We start from the raw sequence: 19,706 nt of genomic DNA, 5'->3' as shown, positions 1-19,706 counted from the left end.
GAGCAAATGGGCATTGCCCCAGTGCAGCTGTGAGCTCTCCTTGGCAGGAAATACCTGCTTGCCAGAGCCTGAGTGAACGGGCATGGGACGCCAGTCGAGCCACAGGCCTCGAGGTCTCGCCATGGTTTTGGCTCTTGGGCCTGAGGGCCCAGAAGCCTCTGGCCTCACACAGGCCCACCCCTGGAAGCCCTCCACTTGGAAACCTCTCCTTTATTCCAAAGCAGCCCTTGTTTTCCTTCAGGGAAGCGCTTTGTAACGACAGACCCGGGGGAATAAGCCCAGTCCTTCCTAGGTTAAAACAAGAAGGAGGGGAAAACTAGGAGCAAAGGGAATGATGCAAATGGGAGAACATGTCACACCGACTGCGGTCACACTGCGCTACTTCTCACCCCCTCATTTGACATTTCTGCTTCACTTCTTTTGTTTCAAGCTTATGCTTTACAAAATATCGTTTTTAAGGAAATGAATCACCTTGTTCAAGCCCCTTTGGTGCTGCTAACCAGAGCTTCGGCGTCCCCTGGTGGAGACTTTTAGAAATTTTTCTACTTTGCAGCTCTGATGGCACCTGAGCTTGAGCTGGTTCACCCACCCAGAGCAGAGCTGGCTGAATCCCTGAAAGGCTTGAAAGAAAAGGACTGGGCTGGGCAGGGCAGGAGAGGGGAGAGGAGGAGAGGGAGAAAAACTGTTCAGAGCATGAGGAAAGATGTTCAGAAGCAAACAGAACTGTGACTGCCCCTTCCATAATGAGAGAATCAACTTGCCTTATAAAATACTTGGCATAGCATGTGACCCTGGGTAGATGCTTGGCAAATGTCAAGGCTGCCTCAATGCCCAGCCCCTCCTCGGCCCCCTCATGTTTTACTTTGACTTCTCAGGAAATAAAATTGCATTAGATCCTGGTTCTGATCCAATTCACTTCCACTCTCGAACTTTGAGGCCCTGGCTACTGCACCCTCAACCTCAGGGCACCCCGGGCACAGCTCTGTCCATCTGCACAGTCCACATGGCTTGAGAAGTGAGCCCCAGCGCTGTCCCTTACATCTCGAGACCATCTCTGGGGACCAGGTCCTCTGCGCCCAGCACATTTGGTGGCAATCCCAGGCCACATCGGGCCATTTCATGCATTCACAGGGTGAGAGAGCCCCACAGTAGGGTCTGGTGAATCCAGAACATTCTCCCTTCTCAGCCAGTGAATTCAATCAGGCCTCTTGTTTCGTGAGTCCTGGAAACCCAACAAATGGTGCTAGCCCTGGGGATACAGCAGTGAATCGAAGGGGCATTGCCTGCCCTCCAGAAATAACCGTTGTACATTCCTGGATCTAGGGTGTCAGGCAAGTCTCAAATCTGCACCTGAATCCTCATCCTTCTACCATTGTGGCAGGGTATTGGGGAATAAATGCGGATTGACCGTGGCCTCCTGCCCTCACTCCCTGGAGGCAGAGTCAAAGGTAGGGATACAATAGAAGTCCAGATCTGTGAAACTGGCAAGAAAGAAGCCACCAGCAAGCTCACAGCATCTGTCTATGAGGAGGAATAGCGTTGCCTGGGGCCTGGGAAGCTCACCTGACAATACTAACATTCAGGTACTCGGGCCTCCCCAAACATCTAACACAGCCTCGCCTGCTCCTGGCACTTGGAGCACCCTGCTTCCAGGCAGCCATATGGCTTGCTTGCTCCCTCACAGCCTGCAAGGATTTGTTCCAATGTCATTTGACTAGGGAGGCCTTGCCTGGCCAGCTACCCCACAGAAAATAATGAGCACCCCGGCCTGCTTTATTTTTCTCCAGGTCGTGGATGCTCACCGCCATTCTATAGGTTTTGTTGGTTGGTTTGTCCAGAGCCGGGATTCCCGGCTGCAGCGCCGCCCACAGCACCTGGTACACATATTTAGGGTAACTCACGAAGGTTTTCTGGAACACATGGAAGGGAAAGGGGGACCTTTTGGGTGGAGGAAGAGGGGAGGTCTCAAAGGGCCATCCTGAAGGGGCACGGCATCTGGACTGTCCGCCAGGCAAACCGAGCTGTGCGTGGAGAGACCAGGAAAGGGAAGGGCTTTCACGTCAAGCCAGTGCACGAGCCAAGGCCAAGGGCGGGAACCCGCTGGCTAAGGAAAAACGGTGGGGAAAGCACATCGTTGCAAACATCTGCGTAGGTCCGGCCGCAGCTGCCGGCGGGTCCCCGGCAGCGCGCCACCGCGAGGGGCCGACCCGAGTCCGCGCGGGACCCAGGCCCCGCCCTCTGCGGCTCGGATCACGCGGCCCGGCCTCGCGCGCCGCCGGGCCCCGCCCCCCGGGGGGCGGGGCGAGGGCGAAGCGCGCAGGCGCACTCGGGCCGGTGGCCCGGTGGGCGGGGCCGTCGCCCCTCCGCGCAGTCAGATCTTCCCGACGCGGTGGCGGCGGCGGCGGCTCGCGGGCCCTCCCGCCGCAGCCTGCCGCCACCACCCCGAACGGCCGCGCGGGAGCAGAAATGCCGCCGCCGCCCGGCCCGAGCCTGCTGCGGCTCGGCCTGATCCTGGGCTCCGTCTGCGGCGCCTTCGAGTCTGCGGCGCACGGGAACTCAGCCCCAGGTGCCGCCCTGGCCCGCCCGCGGGGCTCCCTCCCTCCTCCCTGCCCTCCAGCCTGCCTTCCTCCAGGCTTCACTCATTTTTCCCTCCTTTCATCCATCCGTCTGTCCCTCCAGCCGTCCTCTTCCTTTCCTGTCTCCCTCCCTCCTCCTAGCCTTCTCTACTCTCCATCTTTTCATCCATCCTTCCCTCCCACCTTTCCCTTTCTCCATCCATCCCTCCTTCCCACCCTCCTTACCTCCTTCCCACCATCCCTCCATCCTCCGCTCCCTCCCACCGTCCCTCTTGCCCTCCTTCATCCGGGCTTGAGGCCCTGACAAAAGCCTGACCCAGCCACCTAGGTCTTGGGCTTCTTCCGGGCACACCACGCCCCCAGCGCCATGGAGGCAGAGCGCGGGGCATACACTCCCGATGCCAGCCCTCCACCCAGTGCTCTGCAGGCCCTCTGTGGGCACTGGCTGCGCCAGCAAGGTGCAGGGGCCAGCCTTGGGCCTCTCAGAACCCCAGCACCCACCATGGCGTAGGTGTCCCTGTGGGTGATCTCACCAAAGCCTCCCTTGCTCCCTCCCTCGCAGAGGCCCTGAATGTCCTCCTCATAGTTGTGGATGACCTGCGCCCCACTCTGGGCTGTTATGGGGACAAGCTCGTGAGGTCCCCGAACATCGACCAGCTGGCATCCCACAGCCTCCTCTTCCAGAATGCCTTTGCCCAGGTATGTCCAGGGACCTCTAGGTGCAGTCGTGTGCCTTGAAACTGAGGGGTGGGAGTGCCTGGGGCTGTTGTTCTTTGGCACCGTCAGTGCCAGCTATTGCTCAGTTAGAGGGAACCATCTCCTGGAAGGTGACAATTAGGAAAATTCATATGTCCGCTTGCAAAAAAGCTTGTGCAGGTGAGGGTGTCCCTCCCCCTTAGATGGAGAGTGCTGCACTTTGGCTCTCATGTGCTCAGGCTGGCCCTGCGCAGCTCTCCCATCAAAAGAGGTGACGGCCTGGGGCTTATAGGAGGTGTGTATGCGGAGCCATCCTGAGCCCTGGGCGAAGTGGAGCCACCTTGCCATGGTGGCATTCCTCCCCGGGTCCCCTCAGAGGGCTGCCCCTAAGACCACTGCCTGCTCTGTGGGCCGTCGAGATGCTGTCAGATGCTGTCACGGGGAGGGCTCTGATAATCTGCTGGCTTGAGGGGCTGGTCCCCTCCCTTTTTCTCACCAGGAAGACTTCTCCCTGGAGACTGTGGGAGGCTCTGACAGCTGCATGACTCAGCCCCCCAGGCTGTTTGCTGAGGATCTCAGGAGGTTGCTGGGTTACCTTCCAAATACCAAGCTGCGTGTTTCTCTGGAGCTGTTTCACTCTGCTTCTGTTCCCCAACAGCAAGCCGTGTGCGCCCCCAGCCGAGTGTCCTTCCTTACTGGGAGGAGACCAGACACCACGCGCCTGTACGACTTCGGCTCCTACTGGAGGGTGCACGCTGGGAACTTCTCCACCATCCCGCAGTACTTCAAGGAGAACGGCTATATGACCATGTCGGTGGGAAAAGTCTTTCACCCCGGTACTGCTTGCTGCCCCAACTCCGGGTTCTCTTTGGATTCCTGCATGAGCAGGGAAATCCCCTCTTGGGGTTGGAGCTGTCTTTGGAGGAGACCACCACTGCCTTTTAAAAACCATTACTTCTGGGGAGCAGGTATAGCTCAGTGGTTGAGCACCTGCTTCCCGTGTACGAGGTTGTGGGTTCAATTCCCGGTACCCCCTGAAAAGACCAAACAAACAAAGAAACACCATTACTTTTTACCTAGGTCTCATGTGCTCACCAGAAGTGGAAAAGGGGAGCCGTGTGGTTCCTTCGACACCTCAGGCCTTCGGAAGGGCACTGGCCAGGGGCTCAGGAGCGCTGGGTGTGAGTCTGGCTCTGCCCCTCACCCACTGCACTTGAGGGTCTCTGTCAGCAAAGTCAAGGGGTGGGCGACACTTTGTGAGGACCTTGCAGGCAGCTGTGACAGCTGTGCCAAATGGAGGGGCTGTCATCTGGCAGGGACCACTGCCTACTGCCTGTGAGTTAGGCTAACGAGAGGAGGGCTGCAAATTGGTCCCCGGGGCCAATAATGAGTCCTGATTGTTAGCACTGCCCGATTAGATGGGTCCATTTAATGCCAGAAGGGGGTTGCAAACTGCAGACCAACTGAAAAACATTTTTTTTCTATTTATAGAAATAATGTATGTTCATTTGGCAGAAAATTGAAACCCAAGGAAAGTAGAAACTTCAGAACAGAAGTCATTTGTAAGCCTAAGGAGATTTGAGATCATCCTGTGCATATAATTTTGTATCCTGGATTTATTTAACACATAAAAGTTTTTCCCAGTAGCTGCTCTTCCCCAAAAGTCATTTTTTATGGCAACCTCATAGTTAAACGTTCAGTGATATCACAATGTAGTCGGCCATGGGATACTGAAGTTGGTTTCAGGCTTTCACTATCAAACATCTCTGGACTCCAGCAACATGGGTTCTACACCCAGCAATGCCACTTCTTAGCTCTGCCATTGACCTTGGGCAAATTGTTCATCCCCTTTTCTGTGAAGCTGGAGTAGTGGCTGCCCTGATTACCCATCAGGTAGCACCCAGATCTGGGCCAGTTAATGAGCATGAAAGTACATTGAAAACCAGACTGCCTCGTCGATGGCAGCACTTCTCATTAGAAGGGACAACTTGAAAGTTTCCAGTAGCTCTCCCTTTGCTCGCTGGTCATCCTGGCAAGCTCAGCAGCCCTCTTCTGGCACCCAGCTGGCCAGTACAGTTTGAAGGTGACATTTGGCTGGGCTAGGTCAGGCGCAGATTGGAAGGTGAGTCTGTTGGGTAACACGAAAGGCCAACATCCCTAGAACTTTCTGCCCTTTGGTATTCACCTGGAGACACCCCTCGCCTGAGCCCAGCTAGAGAGAGGTGAGGAGTCTGGAGAGAGGAGGAAATCCAGCAGTGGGAGGAGAGAGTGCTTCAGGAAGGGAAGGCAGACAAGGCCCGGGCCGTGTCATTTGTCCTTCTCCCTCCTGACTGTTTGGTCTTGGAATCAGGCTCTGAGTGCCGAGTCTTAGCCAGAGAGCCAAACTGGTGCCTGTCCTCCTTGTGGCAGCATATTCTTCCACCGTGTCTTTGTTCCCAAGACCTTGTTGCATCACCGATGGGCCTGCTCAAGGAGGAGGGCCTGGTACCTGCCAGGTGGCCACTCCTTTAATCCTTCCAGCAGCAAGCAAGATCCCTTGTCCTTGCCCTCATTGCCCTGGGAGGGAATTGAGGCTCAGAGAGCTTGCATGTGTGCTCAGGGCAGCATGTAGATTTGAACCCAGGTCTGTCAGCCTCCATGGTGCTCTTTCTACCCTGCTTGCTGGGTTAATAAGCCCCACATTCCTGCCCCCCTTTCCATCTGGTCCTGCCTCCTCTGCCACTCCCCTGTGGACCCCCAGTGTGTCACTGAGTGGGTGGTGCTGTTTGTCCTGTGCTTCTGACTCCAATACCCTCTGGTCTTCCTGGCTGAGCTCCACAGGCAGCGTTTCCTTGAGTTCCCCTGGCCAGCTTCTCTGACTTCTAGAAGCCCTTCCTGGCAGCCTCACCCTACCCCCATCACCTCTGTGCTCTTTTGATAGCAGCTGGTCTTTCCTTGGTTTCTCATGTTGTTATTTGGTCTTTCCAAATAGACTTTAAACTCCTAAGCTTGGGGGTTGGGGTCTCTGCTTCGTGAGTGAGCACTAAACCAGGAGTCCTGAGGCACGGATTTGAATCCTCACTCGCCTATCCAGGGAATGGTTGGCGAGGGACAAGCGCTGACCTCTGAGCATCTCTCTTGCCACCCGGCCACCGGCGGCCCTAGTGCCTCTGCTGCCCCCTCCAGAGGGTGGGTGAGAGGATCCAGGATCGTTACATCCACGAAAGGCTCCAGCGTGTACTTTGAAGGATGGTGCTGCTTCCCAGGCTGGCTGATCTGGCCCTTTGAGGCCTGCCTTAATTTCCTGGGGCTACCCTAACCACATACCGACCGGGTAGTCTTAAACAACACCAGTGTGCTCTCTCCCAGTCATGGCAGCTGGAGGTCTGAAATGAAGTTGTCAGCAGGGTGTGCTCTCTCTGCAAACTGAAGGGAGACACCTTCCATGCCTCTTCTTGCTTCTGTTTGGCATCATCTCAGGGCCTTCTCCCCTCTATCTGTGACTTCTGCCCCCTTAAAGGACACCAGTCATTGGATTAAGGGCCCCATGGACTCCAGTGTAACCTCATTTTAGCTCCACCAATTCCATCTGTAAAGACCCTATTTGCAAATAGGATCACATTTGCAGGTACCGGGGATTAGGACTTCCACATAGCTTCCTGGGGGACCCGAGTTAGCCCTTAACAAGGTCCCTCCCTCAGACTCTAGCACAGATGGCCTGGGCTCTGGGGACTGGCAGGTCAGCTACTAAATACTCCAGTAGGGACATCCCATCATTGGGCCTGAGCTCCTGCTTTTGTAGATGAGGAATCCTAGGCCCAAAGATGGGAAGCGATGCTTGCCCAGTTATTTCCGCAGATTTCCTTTTAGGTAGGAGGGGGCGTTGAAAGACCCTCCGTGTTTTGTTTCAAGACTTGCTTTGTTTTCCCCTCAAGGAATCTCTTCCAACCACAGCGACGATTCTCCGTATAGCTGGTCTATCCCACCTTATCATCCCTCCTCTGAAAAGTATGAAAACACCAAGGTAAGGAGGTGAAAGCAGCTCTGTTCTGGAAAGGGGGCGTTTTTCTCCTCTAGCAAATGAAGGCCAGCTATCGTGGGTGCTCCGTGGCCTTCCGTGCTGACTATACAGTGAGCTCTGCAGCTTTCGTTTGGAAGCAGTGCGTTGGGAGAGACCAGTGTTGGGATCTTTCCCATTAGAGGCTGGTAGGTACTCCTTGCTCTAGAACCTTTAGCGCAAGCATGTGAAATTCTTTCAATGACTACTTGGTGCTCACTGCAGTTAAGGCTGTGTGTCAGGGCTTGTGGGAGACACCGAGACACTGGAGAGAAAAGAGTCCCAAATTCGTGCCATCCATTTGTCTGTCCCTGTCTGTACATCTGCCTGATATTAGGGAAAAAGGGGGAATCTAGGAAGAAACTTAATTTTGGTTCAGAGGAACCCGCAATGTATGAATAAAACTAAAACCCACATTTAAGAACCTTAGGAAACCAGCTAGAGAACTGAAATGGCATGACACTCCTGGAGCTTTTGGAGGCATTGTTGTGGGGAAAGATGAGAACATTTTTGGGGTGGGGTGTGGGATGCAGGGTATTGCTCTACATTCTTGACAACTTTCCATTTCAGAATACCATGAAAGCTAAAGACACTGGTCTTTGGTTTGTGAAGTGAGAAGGACAGAATGCATTTAGAAGGTTCCACCTCAGTCCCTCAATTCCTGGGAGCCATCTTGCTTGTCCAGGGGTGGGCTGGCCAAGGCAGGGCTGTGAGATGGCACCCCTTTTTGAGGTGGAGCAGCCACAGCTGCCACTGGTCCTGGGTCTCTACTGTAGAAGCCATGGCCAAGGCTCACTTTGACCTTGTGGCCTGCATGGTGACCTTGGGAAAAGAAGCAGTAGATTCCGTTCTGTGATGGTGTAGCTAAGGATCTGGAAATTCCATGGACTGTAAAGTTACCTTAGCCAATTGATTGCAACCCTGTCACTTTCATGGCTTAGCATGTCTTCAATTTGGAAGACAGTTTTTTTCTTATTTTTTATAGAGATACAATTCACATGACAAAATTCTCCCTTTTAAAGTGTAAAGCCCAGTGGTGTTGAGTGTATTCACAGAGTCAGGCAGCCATCACCACTCACCAGAACATTTCATTACCCCAAAAAGTAACTCCATCCCCATTAGTAGTCACTTCCCACTTCCCCCCAACTCTCAGTCCTAGACAGCCACTTGTCAGTTTTCTTTCTCTGTGCATTTGCCTACTCTGGGAATTTCATAGAAACAGAGTCATATAATATTTGTCCTTTCACATCTGACCTCTTTCATTTAGTGTAATGCTTTCCAGGTTCATGCATTTGGTGTCACGCATCAGAGCTTTGTTCCTTTTTAAGACTGAATAATATTCCATCATATGAATATACTACTTGATTTTATCTATTTAGTCATCAGTTGATGGATATCTGAGTTTCTGCATTTTTGGCTATTATGAATAATGTGGCTATGAACCTTTGTGTACCAGTTTTTGTGTAAGCATTTGCTTTCAGTGCTTTGGGGGTATATACCTAGGAGTAGAATTGCTGAATCCTCTGGTAACTCCATGTTTAGCATTTGGAGGAACTGCCAGCCTGTTTTCCAAAACACCTGCACCATTTCATCACCTCTGCCCCAAGCAGTGTGTAAGGGTTCTGATTTCTCCACCTCCTCACCAACATCCGTGATTCTCTGTCTTTTTGTTTATCGCCATCCTAGTGGGTATAAAGTGGTATTTCATTGTGATTTTGATATGCATTTACCTAATGACCGCTGAAGTCGACCATCTTTTTGTGGGCTTGTTGTCCATTTGTAGAACTTCTTTGGAGAAATGTCGATTCAAATCATTTACCCATTTTTAAATTGACATTGTTTTATAATTATTGTTTTAAAAAAATCTTTTTTTTTCATTGTCAGTTCACCATTGTTTCTTTTAACTAATTAGAGACGTAGGATTCACCACAAGAAGGCAGTAATGGGTGGATTACTGGCCCCTGCCTGGAAAAAAAGAACTAGTTCTCTGCGTCAGTTCTATTTCTGATGTGCCTGTCTAGTTTGAATGACTAACACTTAATGGGCTAGCAACGTGGCGTTAAATGCACATGTGTGGCCTGCGTGACTTTGATCTGCTGCTCCAGAAGCCAGCTTAATCTATTTTGTTTTGAAAGACATGTAGGGGGCAAGATGGAGAGCTCCATGCCAACCTGCTATGCCCTGTGGATGTGGCAGATGTGCCCGAGGGTACCTTGCCGGACAAACAGAGCACTGAGGAAGCCATACGGTTGTTGGAGAAGATGAAAACATTGGCCCATCCATTTTTCCTGGCCGTCGGGTATCACAAGCCACACATTCCCTTCAGATATCCCAAGGTGAAGAGCTGGCCGAGGGTCATTCCGATACGACCACTACAGCTTTGTCGGTTGTTGGGGGTGAGGGGTTTGTGTAGCAGAAGTGGCCACAGCCTACTGCTCCCCATTACTTGAATGCCTGCCAGGCAGTAGCATACTTTGATGCAGGTCTTAGGACATGTAAGAATCTCATGGGAATCCCTTGGCATCCCCCGTTCCACCACTGCAGGGTTTTATTGTCTTTCCTTGAACGTGGTAAACAAATGTCTGCTTGTCGCCACGGAGAAGTGAGTCAGAGCTGGCAGCCCAAACCTGCTGTCAGGGATGGTCCTTAGAAAACAATTCCAGGAAACACTAAGCCCTCTTCAACAACTGCCTTTTGTGCCTGACCCCGACAAGGCAGATCCCTGATCCTTTAGGCACGCCGGCACCTCAGACCCCATACTTACATATCATTTAGTGCCTTTCCCTTTCTGTAATCTTTTCCAGCTTTTCCCCATTGTGTTTGCCCCAAGGCCTGAGTGTAACCCGTCCTCTTGACTTCACAAAGACTGCCCCTTATTTGTAATGAAAGTAGAGACCAGAAGGTCTACTCTTCGGTACTATAAGTAGTGAGGGACCTTGCCTTCTTCAGCCTGAGGGAGCTCACCTTCCTAGCAGGCGATGGCAGCCCCCTTGCATGGATCACCTCTGCCTGTTGTGCAGAAAAGAGTTACCGTAGCAGGTCAGAGGCTGCTCTCCTTAGAAAGGCCTGCCTCCAAGCCTTGCCCTCGGCTGGCTTTGGGAACTTGGCTTTCACGAGGGCTCTCACCCGTCCCAGACCTGGTAAGCGTGGCTGCCTGGGCCTTGACTCTACAGACAACGTGGTCTCTTGCTGAACGCCTGCTTTCCTTCGAAAAGCCTGGAATTTGGGTGTGTGCTAGGAAGAGGGCACCTGCATGTCCATCCCTAAGCACTGCCTTAGGTACTGAGTCTCTAAAGGGCTTCCTTGTTGGCCACATTTCACACGGACAGTCTCAGCTCACTGCTGGGGACATTCAGCATGTCCCATGTGACTCCACTGGCCGAGGATTCTGGGCCCTTGTGCTTGGTGTTTTGCCCCCCTCTGCCTTATCCCTTGGCTGATTTTGCCCAGAGTGCTTCTGCTGCAACGAATCATAGCTGTGAGTAGGACTAGTGCTGAATCCCGGGAGCCCACCTCGCAAACACCCAAACCTGATGGTAGCCTTGGGGACCCCCGACACACCTCTCCACACCTTTCCTAGTTGGCGACGAGGTAGGGACTGGGACAGGTCAGGCATGGGCTTGTGTGCAGGGAGAGAGCTTTCACTACCTGGGTTGTAGGAAACAGAAGTTGTGAGATTTCTTGGCCATGGGCATCTTGTATGGGTGACGTAAGGCTGATGACTTCCTGGTGAGCATTAGCGTGTGGCCATGTGAGAGCAGCGTGGGCTTGGAGAAAAGGCAGGAAACGCCGAGAGGGTCACAGCCTGATGCCTTTGCCGGCACTGTGACAACTGTCCCTTTGTGTCTTTTTTCCCCAAGGAATTTCAGAAGCTGTATCCCTTGGAGAACATCACCCTGGCTCCTGATCCCCATGTCCCTGCTGGCCTCCCCCCAGTGGCCTACAACCCTTGGATGGACATCAGGCAGCGGGAGGACGTCCAGGCCCTAAACATCAGTGTGCCCTATGGCCCAATTCCTGTGGACTTTCAGGTACCACCGACCTCCTTGAGGGAAGCATAGGGCCCATGTGGCATGATGTCCCTGATGAAACCACTTTTCTCAATGGCCCTGCTGCGTAACATCTTACTAAGAACTTTCTCTGTACCAGACGCCATGCAGGGTGCCAGGGTGAGGGTAGGGGGGTCGTCTGTAGGTCTTTAGGATACAGGCAGTGGCGGCTGTATCCAAGAGTCTCCCTCCATTTCCAAAGGAGGGCACATCCAGAGAACACGGTGACTTACAGGATGTGGGTACAGAGGTGAAGACGCCTGAGCAACTGACTGTCACTAGCTCCTGGGGAAGATTGTCTGATCCAGGTGACAGGTCATCAGTCAGAGGGTGGTGGGCAACTTCTTCACAGATAAGAAGGCTGGGTTTGTTGGTCACGACAGGTTCCCTCTGGAGGTCACGGGAGCCATCTCTTTCAGGGGTCGCTTAGTGAGCAGGGCCTCAGTGTAGAAGGGAGCCAGGGCATTGGTATGTGGATGGATCGCCCACCGAGTTAGAATCTTCTGACTGACTCGTCAGCCCACCCTCTCTCTGGAGGGTACTGAAGACATGTTGACCCGCACACTTCCAGAATATTCTACACAGAGCCCTGCCTTTCTGTTACCTCATGGATGCTCATTGGACGGAAGAGGGCTGCGTTTTCACAAAAGTATGCTTCCTGGACCAGCTGCAGCAGTGTTGCCAGTAGGCCTTGTTAGAAATGCAAATTCCTGGCCCCACCCAGACTTTGGTAATTGGAAGCTGGAGCTGGGGCCTGAGGATGTGCATTTCCACAACACACATCAGGTGATTCTGATCACTCAGAAATTTGAGAACCACTGATCTAGAGCATAGGGTTTTTTGTTTTGTTTTGTATGAATACAATGATGTAAGATAATATGCAGGAATCTCTTGATACCCTAATGGGTTTGGCCCCAGAATTTCAACAGCAAGACTTTGGGTGTGAGGGATTCATTGTGTCTCATATCTGTTGGGTTCCTGAGTTTCAGATGGCCTGTGGTGAGCGTTTGGAAGGGAACAGGCTCATGGATTTGTTTGGTTCATGATCACACCTTGCGAGGGCTGCAATGTCCTTGTTGCTTGTTTTGGATCTCCACAGCTGCCCCTGAATATCTTATTCATGATAGTTACTTGAAATGACCCTTTAAAATGAACCGTGGGCCAGGAAGCCTGCCCAGCATTTTATGTGTGCTATCTCGTTTGAGCCCCGTGGGAACTTAGTGAGGTCCCTGCTGTCCTTGTTGTCCCATTGAGCAAAAGGCAGGGCAAGTTAGTGCCAGGTAGTGCCAGATTTCACCCCTGGGCATGTCTGACTCCAAAGCCCAAGTAAGTAGTTCTGTTGGTTCAGAATGGTCTGGGTTCAAATTCAGGTTCTACCTTGTACCGGTTGAATGACCTTTGTCAAGTGACTTTACTTCTGGATGCCTCAGTTTCCTTATCTGTAAAATGGAAGCAAGAGAGAGAAAGGTTTTCCGTGATAACACCTACTTCCGAGGTTTGCCGAGAGGACTGAAGAGAACCTGCAGAAGCCTCTCTGGCATGTCCTTTCACATAACACTGTCCATTGATGATGACAGTGTAACCTGTTGGCCTCCCCAAGGTGCCTAATGGCTGGTCTCCAGCCCCACAATCACCTTGGACTTGGGCCTGACTCACCCTCTCACTCATCCCCAAGGTCACCATCCTCTTGCAGCTTTGAGGGTCCACGTCGGTGCCCTGCCTCTTCAGCCCCCAGCCCTCTAACCCGGCTCCATTCGCGCCAGCAACCTCCGCGGCCACCCTTGGGTGTTTGTCAGCTCCCAAGCCTGCTCCTCTCTGGACGCCACCCTGACCACAGCTCTGTTCCATGTAGCTCCCTTAGCTCCCTTGCTCCATGCCCTCATTCCCTACATGCCTCTTGAGGACAACTCCTCTCCCCCGATTTTGGTCCCCACTTGGCATTGTGCCTTTTCTGAGAAGCTGAGGGCCCTTCAGCATACCTGTCCATTTGTCCTCCCACCTGCAGCACCCTGCTCCCAGGGATGGTCCAGCCACCCCCTCTGCTCTTAGCTCCTGCTCTGGAGAGCTGCTGGAGAGGACCTGCGCAGCCGTGAGCAGGAGTGTCCCTCCACCGCCCAGCCCCCGGTCCCAGCAGCCCAGCACGGAACTCTCTGCTCAGTTCCTCCTCTGTGCCTCACTGAAGTGACTCTGAACCCTCGCCACTCCGACGCAGACCTGTGCGCCCGCCCCTGCCCCATCTCTCAGGGCTGGCCGCACTTCCTGTTTCAGAAATGGAGGCTGTTGGGCCGGTGGGGGAAGGGAAGGGGACATACAGGACAGATGTGGCTTCAGAGCAGGGTGGGGCTTCTTGCCAGCTGTGTGACTTTGGGCAAGTTAATTAGCTCCTCTGAGCCTAGGGGTCCTGATGTGTAAGATGGGGATGGTGACCCTTGCCTTATGGAGTTTTCGAGGCGCAAGGGATCAGATGTGACTGCCCATAGGTGCTCAGTAAGTGGGGTCTTAGCAGTGGTGCATGCAGGGGTGCTGATCTCCCAGCCTTCTCCCTGTGACTCAGCTCCCTGCTCCCTCCTTCCCATCTTGGCCAGGTCTCCCCACCCCCAACTTTCCTGTCCTCCTCTAGGTCTGCTCCCTTTGTCCCTCCCACCTTCAAAAGCACCTCCCTTGCCCCAGCCGTCTCTGCTCCCCTGTCACTCCCTTCCCCAGGTCCAGGGCACCTTGTCCCTGGTCTGCCTCCTCGCTCCCCTCTCCACCCTGCCACCTCTCTCCAGCCACACTGACCTGCTCGGCAGCTCTGTTCTGATGAGTCCGTGCCAAAGCCCCCCACTGGGTATCTGGCCCAGGTTTGTCCCTCTGCAAATTCTTGCTCACTGTGCTCAAAGGCTTCCTCCCCTGGGAAGCCTTCCTCCCCTGGGAAGCCTTCCATGATGCCCCAGGCAGGCTGGAGCGCTCATTCACCCACGGCATCCCGGGGCTTCTCCAGAAATGCACGTGCTTCCTTGTCTCAATGCCCTCACCCGCCTGGCAGCTCATTGAGGGTGTGGACTGTGTCGGCCTATAGCCTGGTCTCCAGGGCCAGCATCAGCAGGATCAAGCCCCCTCGGAGGGGACCAGGGCCTGCCACACCCCTTCTAGGTTAGATGGCTGCCTGTGCGCTTCACCGCCCAGGGAGAGCAGGTGAGGCTCGTGATTGCCCTCACCCTGCCGGGTCCAGGTGATACGGCAGGGGCCGGGCACCCAGTGGAAGCAGGGCTGGTCCCGTGGGTCATCTCCCTGGCCTCTCTGCACCTGAGCGTGGATTTATCTCCTCCAACTTTCATGAACACACCTGGGGGAGAGTCAGCCCAGGAGGGGCCAGGGGCGCCTTTCTTCAGCTCCCGAGGTGCCCCCCCTGGGCTCGGGGACTGTGGCGCATGCCCTGCTCCTCCTGCACCCCTCCACCTCTCTTCTCCTGCCTGCTGGGAGTTGTTAGAAAGGAGCCATGTACCACAGCCACAGGCTGGGAAGATTGGCAGTTGCCACCTGCTGGACCGGAAAGTGGTCAGAGGAAAGGGCCTCCCAGGGCCGAGCAGGTTCTCCAGGGGCAGCCCTCCTCAGGGCACGCGTGGGTTTCTGCACACATGGAAGAATCTGCGAAGGAGGCAGAAAGGAACAGGAGGCGGCACATCCGTCTCTCGCCATCTGTGCTCCAAGCTAAAAGGTGACTCAGGGGAAGCGGACTTGGCCCAGTAGGTAGGGCATCCGTCTACCACATGGGAGGTCTGCGGTTCAAACCCTAGGCCTCCTTGACCCATGTGAGCTGGCCCATGCTCAGTGTTGATGCGCGCAAAGAGAGCCGTGTCATGCAGGGGTGTCCCCCACATAGGGGAGCCCCACACACAAGAAGTGCACCCCGTAAGGAGAGCTACCCAGCGCGAAAGACAGTGCAGCCTGCCCAGGAATGGGGCCGCACACACGGAGAGCTGACACAACAAGATGACGCAACAAAAAGAAACACAGATTCCCGTGCCGCTGACAACAACAGAAGTGGACAAAAAGAAGAACACGCAGCAAATGGACACAGAGAACAGACAACTGGGGCGGGGGAGGGAGAGAAATAAATAAATCTTAAAAAAAAAAAGCTGACTCAGATAGGAATCTTCTACTGGGACCTGCTGATCTAGCTGTGAGTGCAGGAGGACCTCGTTTAACACGAGCTCAGCACACGTGCCTTCAGGTATACGCAATTGGTAATCAGAGAAAAAAGGCAGAGAGAGAATGAAAATGTTTAAAAGTTCTTTCCGCGGTTAATTTTGTTTACTTATTGTTACTAGAGTGTTTATTTGCCTTGTTTATTAAAAAAGCACAATAGGTGTGTGGGCATAAGAAATACCTATGAAATAACGGGGTGCACTATTAGATATTAGGCATGACTTTCTGCTCAGGCGAAGGCTCTTAGAATGTTTTGCTCGTGTAAAACAAGGTCCCGCTGTACCTGGGTGAGGGGACACGGGCATCAGCTGAGGAGTGAGGGACAGGTTGGGGGTGCTCAGGAGAGTACGGTCTGTCTGGGTGCCACGGCGATTGAAATCACAACCCCTCTCATCCTCTATTGTATTTTAAATATGCAGCGGAAAATTCGCCAGAGCTACTTTGCCTCGGTGTCATATTTGGATACGCAGGTTGGCCACCTTTTGCAAGCTCTGGATGACCTTCAGCTGGCCAGCAGCACCATCGTGGCATTTACCTCAGATCACGGTAAGCATTTTGAATAAGCCCCTGTGAGTTGCTCAGAGCAGCTGAACTTTTCCATGACATGAGCTTTTTTTATTATTATTTTTTAATTGCTGTAAGCAGAGGAGAGTTCTCTCTTATGAATCGGTGGTAACCAAGCCCGGGGTCTCGGTGCTTGGGTGGTTAGCTTGTTAGTACAAGGACCTCTCTGTAGCTGGCAGAGGCCCTCGGGCTCAGAGTACCTGTAGCTGTCAGTGCTACCAAGAAAGTGGCTCGCATACCTACAGAGCTGCCACTGGCCAGGATCCTTCACTTTGCTCTCCCTTAACCTTTTAGATTCCAGCCAGCCTGGGGCAACAGGACCTCCCAGCTGGTGTCCTAGCCCGTGGCTCCCCGGCCCCTGCCCCAGCCCCAATGGGCAAAAGGCTGCCTCGTTCTCTTGGACAGAACTCTAGGGGCCAGTTGCCTGGGGACTCTGCCTCTCTTACTGAAGTCCACCAAACTGAAAATCCCTACCAAATTCCCCAACTCTCTCTAGAAGAAGGGCTCTGCCACACTCGTTGAGCTTGTGTGGGTTGGTGCCTGCTCTGTTAGATTACTGATAGGGGAGAGGTTCTTTTCCCTTGTGATCTTCTAAGAAGACCACTCTTGACACAGATCAGCTTCTGATCTAGATGCCCTTGAAGTCTCCCCCTCAGTTTACAGAGCAAGTGTTGTCTGCAGACTGAGCTGGGGGATCTCGTGCTGGATTACACATGATCAGGTGTCAAAACGTTAGCACAAACAGTGACAAGGAGTAGCATACACAGTTATTTAAAAGTCTTCTTGAATCCGAGGCAACTTTTTTTTTTGGTTATTTTTAATATCAAATACTAAATGTACAATCTTTTTTTTTAAAGATTTATTTATTTTTTTAAAATTTCTTTCCCCTTCCCCCACCTTCCCAGTTGTCTCCTCTCTGTCCATTCACCGTGTGTTCTTCTGTGACCACTTTTATCCTTATCAGCAGCAATGGGAATCTGTGTTTCTTTTTGTTTCGTCGTCTTTTTCTGTCAGCTCTCTGTGTTTGTGGTGTCATTCTTGGGCAGGCTGCACTTTCACGCATGGCGACTCTCCTTATGGGGTGCACTCCTTGCATATGGGGCTCCCCTACGTGGGGGACACCCCTACGTGGCAGGGCACTCCTTGCAAGCATCAGCACTGCACATGGGCTAGCTCCACACAGGTCAAGGAGGCCCAGGGTTTGAACCGCGGACCTCCCATGTGGTAGGCAGATGCCCTATCCGTTGGGCCAAGTCTGCTTCCCTAAGTACAATCTTTGTCATACATAGTTTTAGATCAAAAAGTGTGCCCAAACTTAAAAGGTATGTTTTTCTCTATTTATGGTCTGTCTTAAAAATGGACTGAGATATCCTTGGTGTTTTGGTTTTGTTTTTTTTTTATTTGAGCTATGGTACATATTCTGGGTTCACAGTTCATTTTTTGATGGACCACATTCCAAAGGTGAAAACCTGAGCTTGTGGGATTTGAGTCAAGTATGGGAAGGTATAAGGACTGGGCGGTGGTGACACCATGGCCTTAAGGGTCCCTGTTCAGTCAAAAAGGAGCCAGTCTTAGCAATCGAGGGATGTCTGAGTAGGGTCACTGGTCCCTCAGAACCCAGCGTCGGTGCCCATTGCCAGTTGCTTAGTCAAAGAGTTTTGAAATTTTTATGTTATTAGTTTAGTTTGGGAATATTTGCTTTTAGTTGTAGTAGGTTTCCTCATTCATGATAAATGTCCGACTTTGAATAAAGCAGTACTCAGGTGAAATCACCCTTTCGGTGGTAATTTTAGAGGAATTTCTGTTAAACAATGAGTTTTCATTTCCTTTGGGTTTTTTAAAAATTTTTTTTATTGACTTTGTAATAATATTACATTAAAAAAATATATATATGAGGTCCCATTCAACCCCACCACCCCCACCCCACCTCTCCCCCCCCAGCAACACTCATTCCCATCATCATGACACATCCATTGCATTTGGTAAGTACATCTTTGGGCACCTCTGCACCTCATGGTCAATGGTCCACATCATGGCCCATACTCTCCCCCATTCCATCCAGTGGGCCCTGTGAGGATTTACAATGTCCGGTGATTGCCCCTGAAGCACCATCCAGGGCAGCTCCATGTCCCAAAGACGCCTCCACCTCTCATCTCTTCCTGCCTTTCCCCATACCCATCAGCCATCATGTCCACTTTTCCCAATCCAATGCCACCTTTTCTATGTGGACATTGGATTGGTTGTGTCCATTGCACCTCTATGTCAAGAGGAGGCTCAGATTCCACATGGATGCTGGATGCAATCCTCCCACTTTCAGTTGTAGGCACTCTAGGCTCCATGGTGTGGTGGTTGTCCTTCTTCAACTCCATCTTAGCTGAGTGAGATGAGTCCAATAAATCAGATTGTAGGTGCTGGAGTCTGTTGAGGCTCAGGACCTGGCTATCACATTGTCAGTCCAGAGATTCAAATCCCCTAAATATATCTTAAACCCCAACACTAACTGCAACTCCAGCACATTAGCATGAAAGTCTTATGAAGAGAGATCCCATCTGAGTCCAGATTCATCACACATAAACACCAGTTCCAAAGAGGGGCCATCTGACCTGGTAGTTAACCCCATCTGCCATAACCATAACTCCCATGGGTCTCTTTATCCCTCAAAGGAACCAATACCTGGGGGTTGTATCTGCTTTATCTGTCTCTCAGACTCTGCTCAGTTGTGCATAAGGGCAATCCTTCTGCCAGCCTCCAGACTCTTTTTTAGAGACTCGTAGCCATATAAACTCATTTCTCCTTTCCATTTCCCCCTTACATTAGGTCAAACAGCATTTTAAAGTCATGTTATTTTATGTAGACAGGGATATTCTGCTGATCCGCATTGAACCTTCCTTATAAGGTCATTTTCCAGTTGCATCATCAGTTGGTAGTTGATAGTGGTCTCTCGGTGCCAGGGAGGCTCATCCTTTGGTTTTTATATCAGAAAATGAAATGGTGTCTAAAAGAGACAAACTGAGCTGTGATTATTATTCATGTTCTGTCATTCTGTGCTTCTTACGAACCAGGCTGGGCTCTAGGCGAGCATGGAGAATGGGCCAAATACAGCAATTTTGACATCACCACTCGTGTACCCCTGATGTTCTATGTTCCTGGAAGGACGGCTTCGTTTCCAGAGGCAGGCGAGAAGCTTTTCCCCTACATCGACCCTTTTCATTCCACCTCAAGACTAATGGAGCCAGGTATAAAATATGATGATGTGACATATCTATTGAATGAAAGTGACGTCCCTATTGGCTTCCATAAGCACCTTACTGAATCATAGGTTGGGATTACCCAGGCCACCTTCCTGCCCTGTGTCAGAATTCCTTCTCTGCCATTGTCCCATCTGCACACGTTCCCCGAGCTCCATCCAGGCTTGGGGTGGGGGAGCAGTGGCAAGCCAGAGCTGACAAGTGTAGACCCTGGCCACGAGGGGTCTTGGGGAGGGGAAGAGACAGGGGAGCAGATGGCCTCCCCAGGGTGGGGAGGGCTGTCGTAGAGGAAGGAGCCCTGTGCTCGAGTCCAGGGACAAAGATCTCGGGGTTGAGGTGACGAAGTGTT

The 19,706-nt window shown here is 52.3% G+C and overlaps 1 protein-coding gene across 2 annotated transcripts in view; it reads left to right on the top strand.

Annotated features, from left to right (window-relative positions):
* The first annotated feature begins 2,334 nt into the window (after positions 1-2,334).
* The window catches only part of IDS (iduronate 2-sulfatase), a 30,612-nt gene continuing 13,240 nt past the window's right edge, over positions 2,335-19,706 (top strand). The window contains exons 1-8 of one of the 2 annotated variants that reach the window (XM_058292366.2): positions 2,335-2,566; positions 3,139-3,275; positions 3,931-4,108; positions 7,187-7,275; positions 9,444-9,644; positions 11,169-11,339; positions 15,965-16,091; positions 19,172-19,345. In XM_058292366.2, coding sequence (XP_058148349.1) covers positions 2,467-2,566; positions 3,139-3,275; positions 3,931-4,108; positions 7,187-7,275; positions 9,444-9,644; positions 11,169-11,339; positions 15,965-16,091; positions 19,172-19,345 — 1,177 coding nt within the window. In that variant the 5' untranslated portion in view covers positions 2,335-2,466. The remainder of the gene's footprint in view (positions 2,567-3,138; positions 3,276-3,930; positions 4,109-7,186; positions 7,276-9,443; positions 9,645-11,168; positions 11,340-15,964; positions 16,092-19,171; positions 19,346-19,706) is intronic. The other variant, XM_058292365.2, reaches the window with a different exon arrangement.

Source organism: Dasypus novemcinctus, chromosome X (genome assembly GCF_030445035.2).
Source record: "Dasypus novemcinctus isolate mDasNov1 chromosome X, mDasNov1.1.hap2, whole genome shotgun sequence".
In the NCBI taxonomy this organism is placed as follows: Eukaryota; Metazoa; Chordata; class Mammalia; order Cingulata; family Dasypodidae; genus Dasypus; species Dasypus novemcinctus.
Note: the sequence above shows the minus strand (reverse complement) of the source record. Positions and strands in the feature narration are given on the sequence as shown.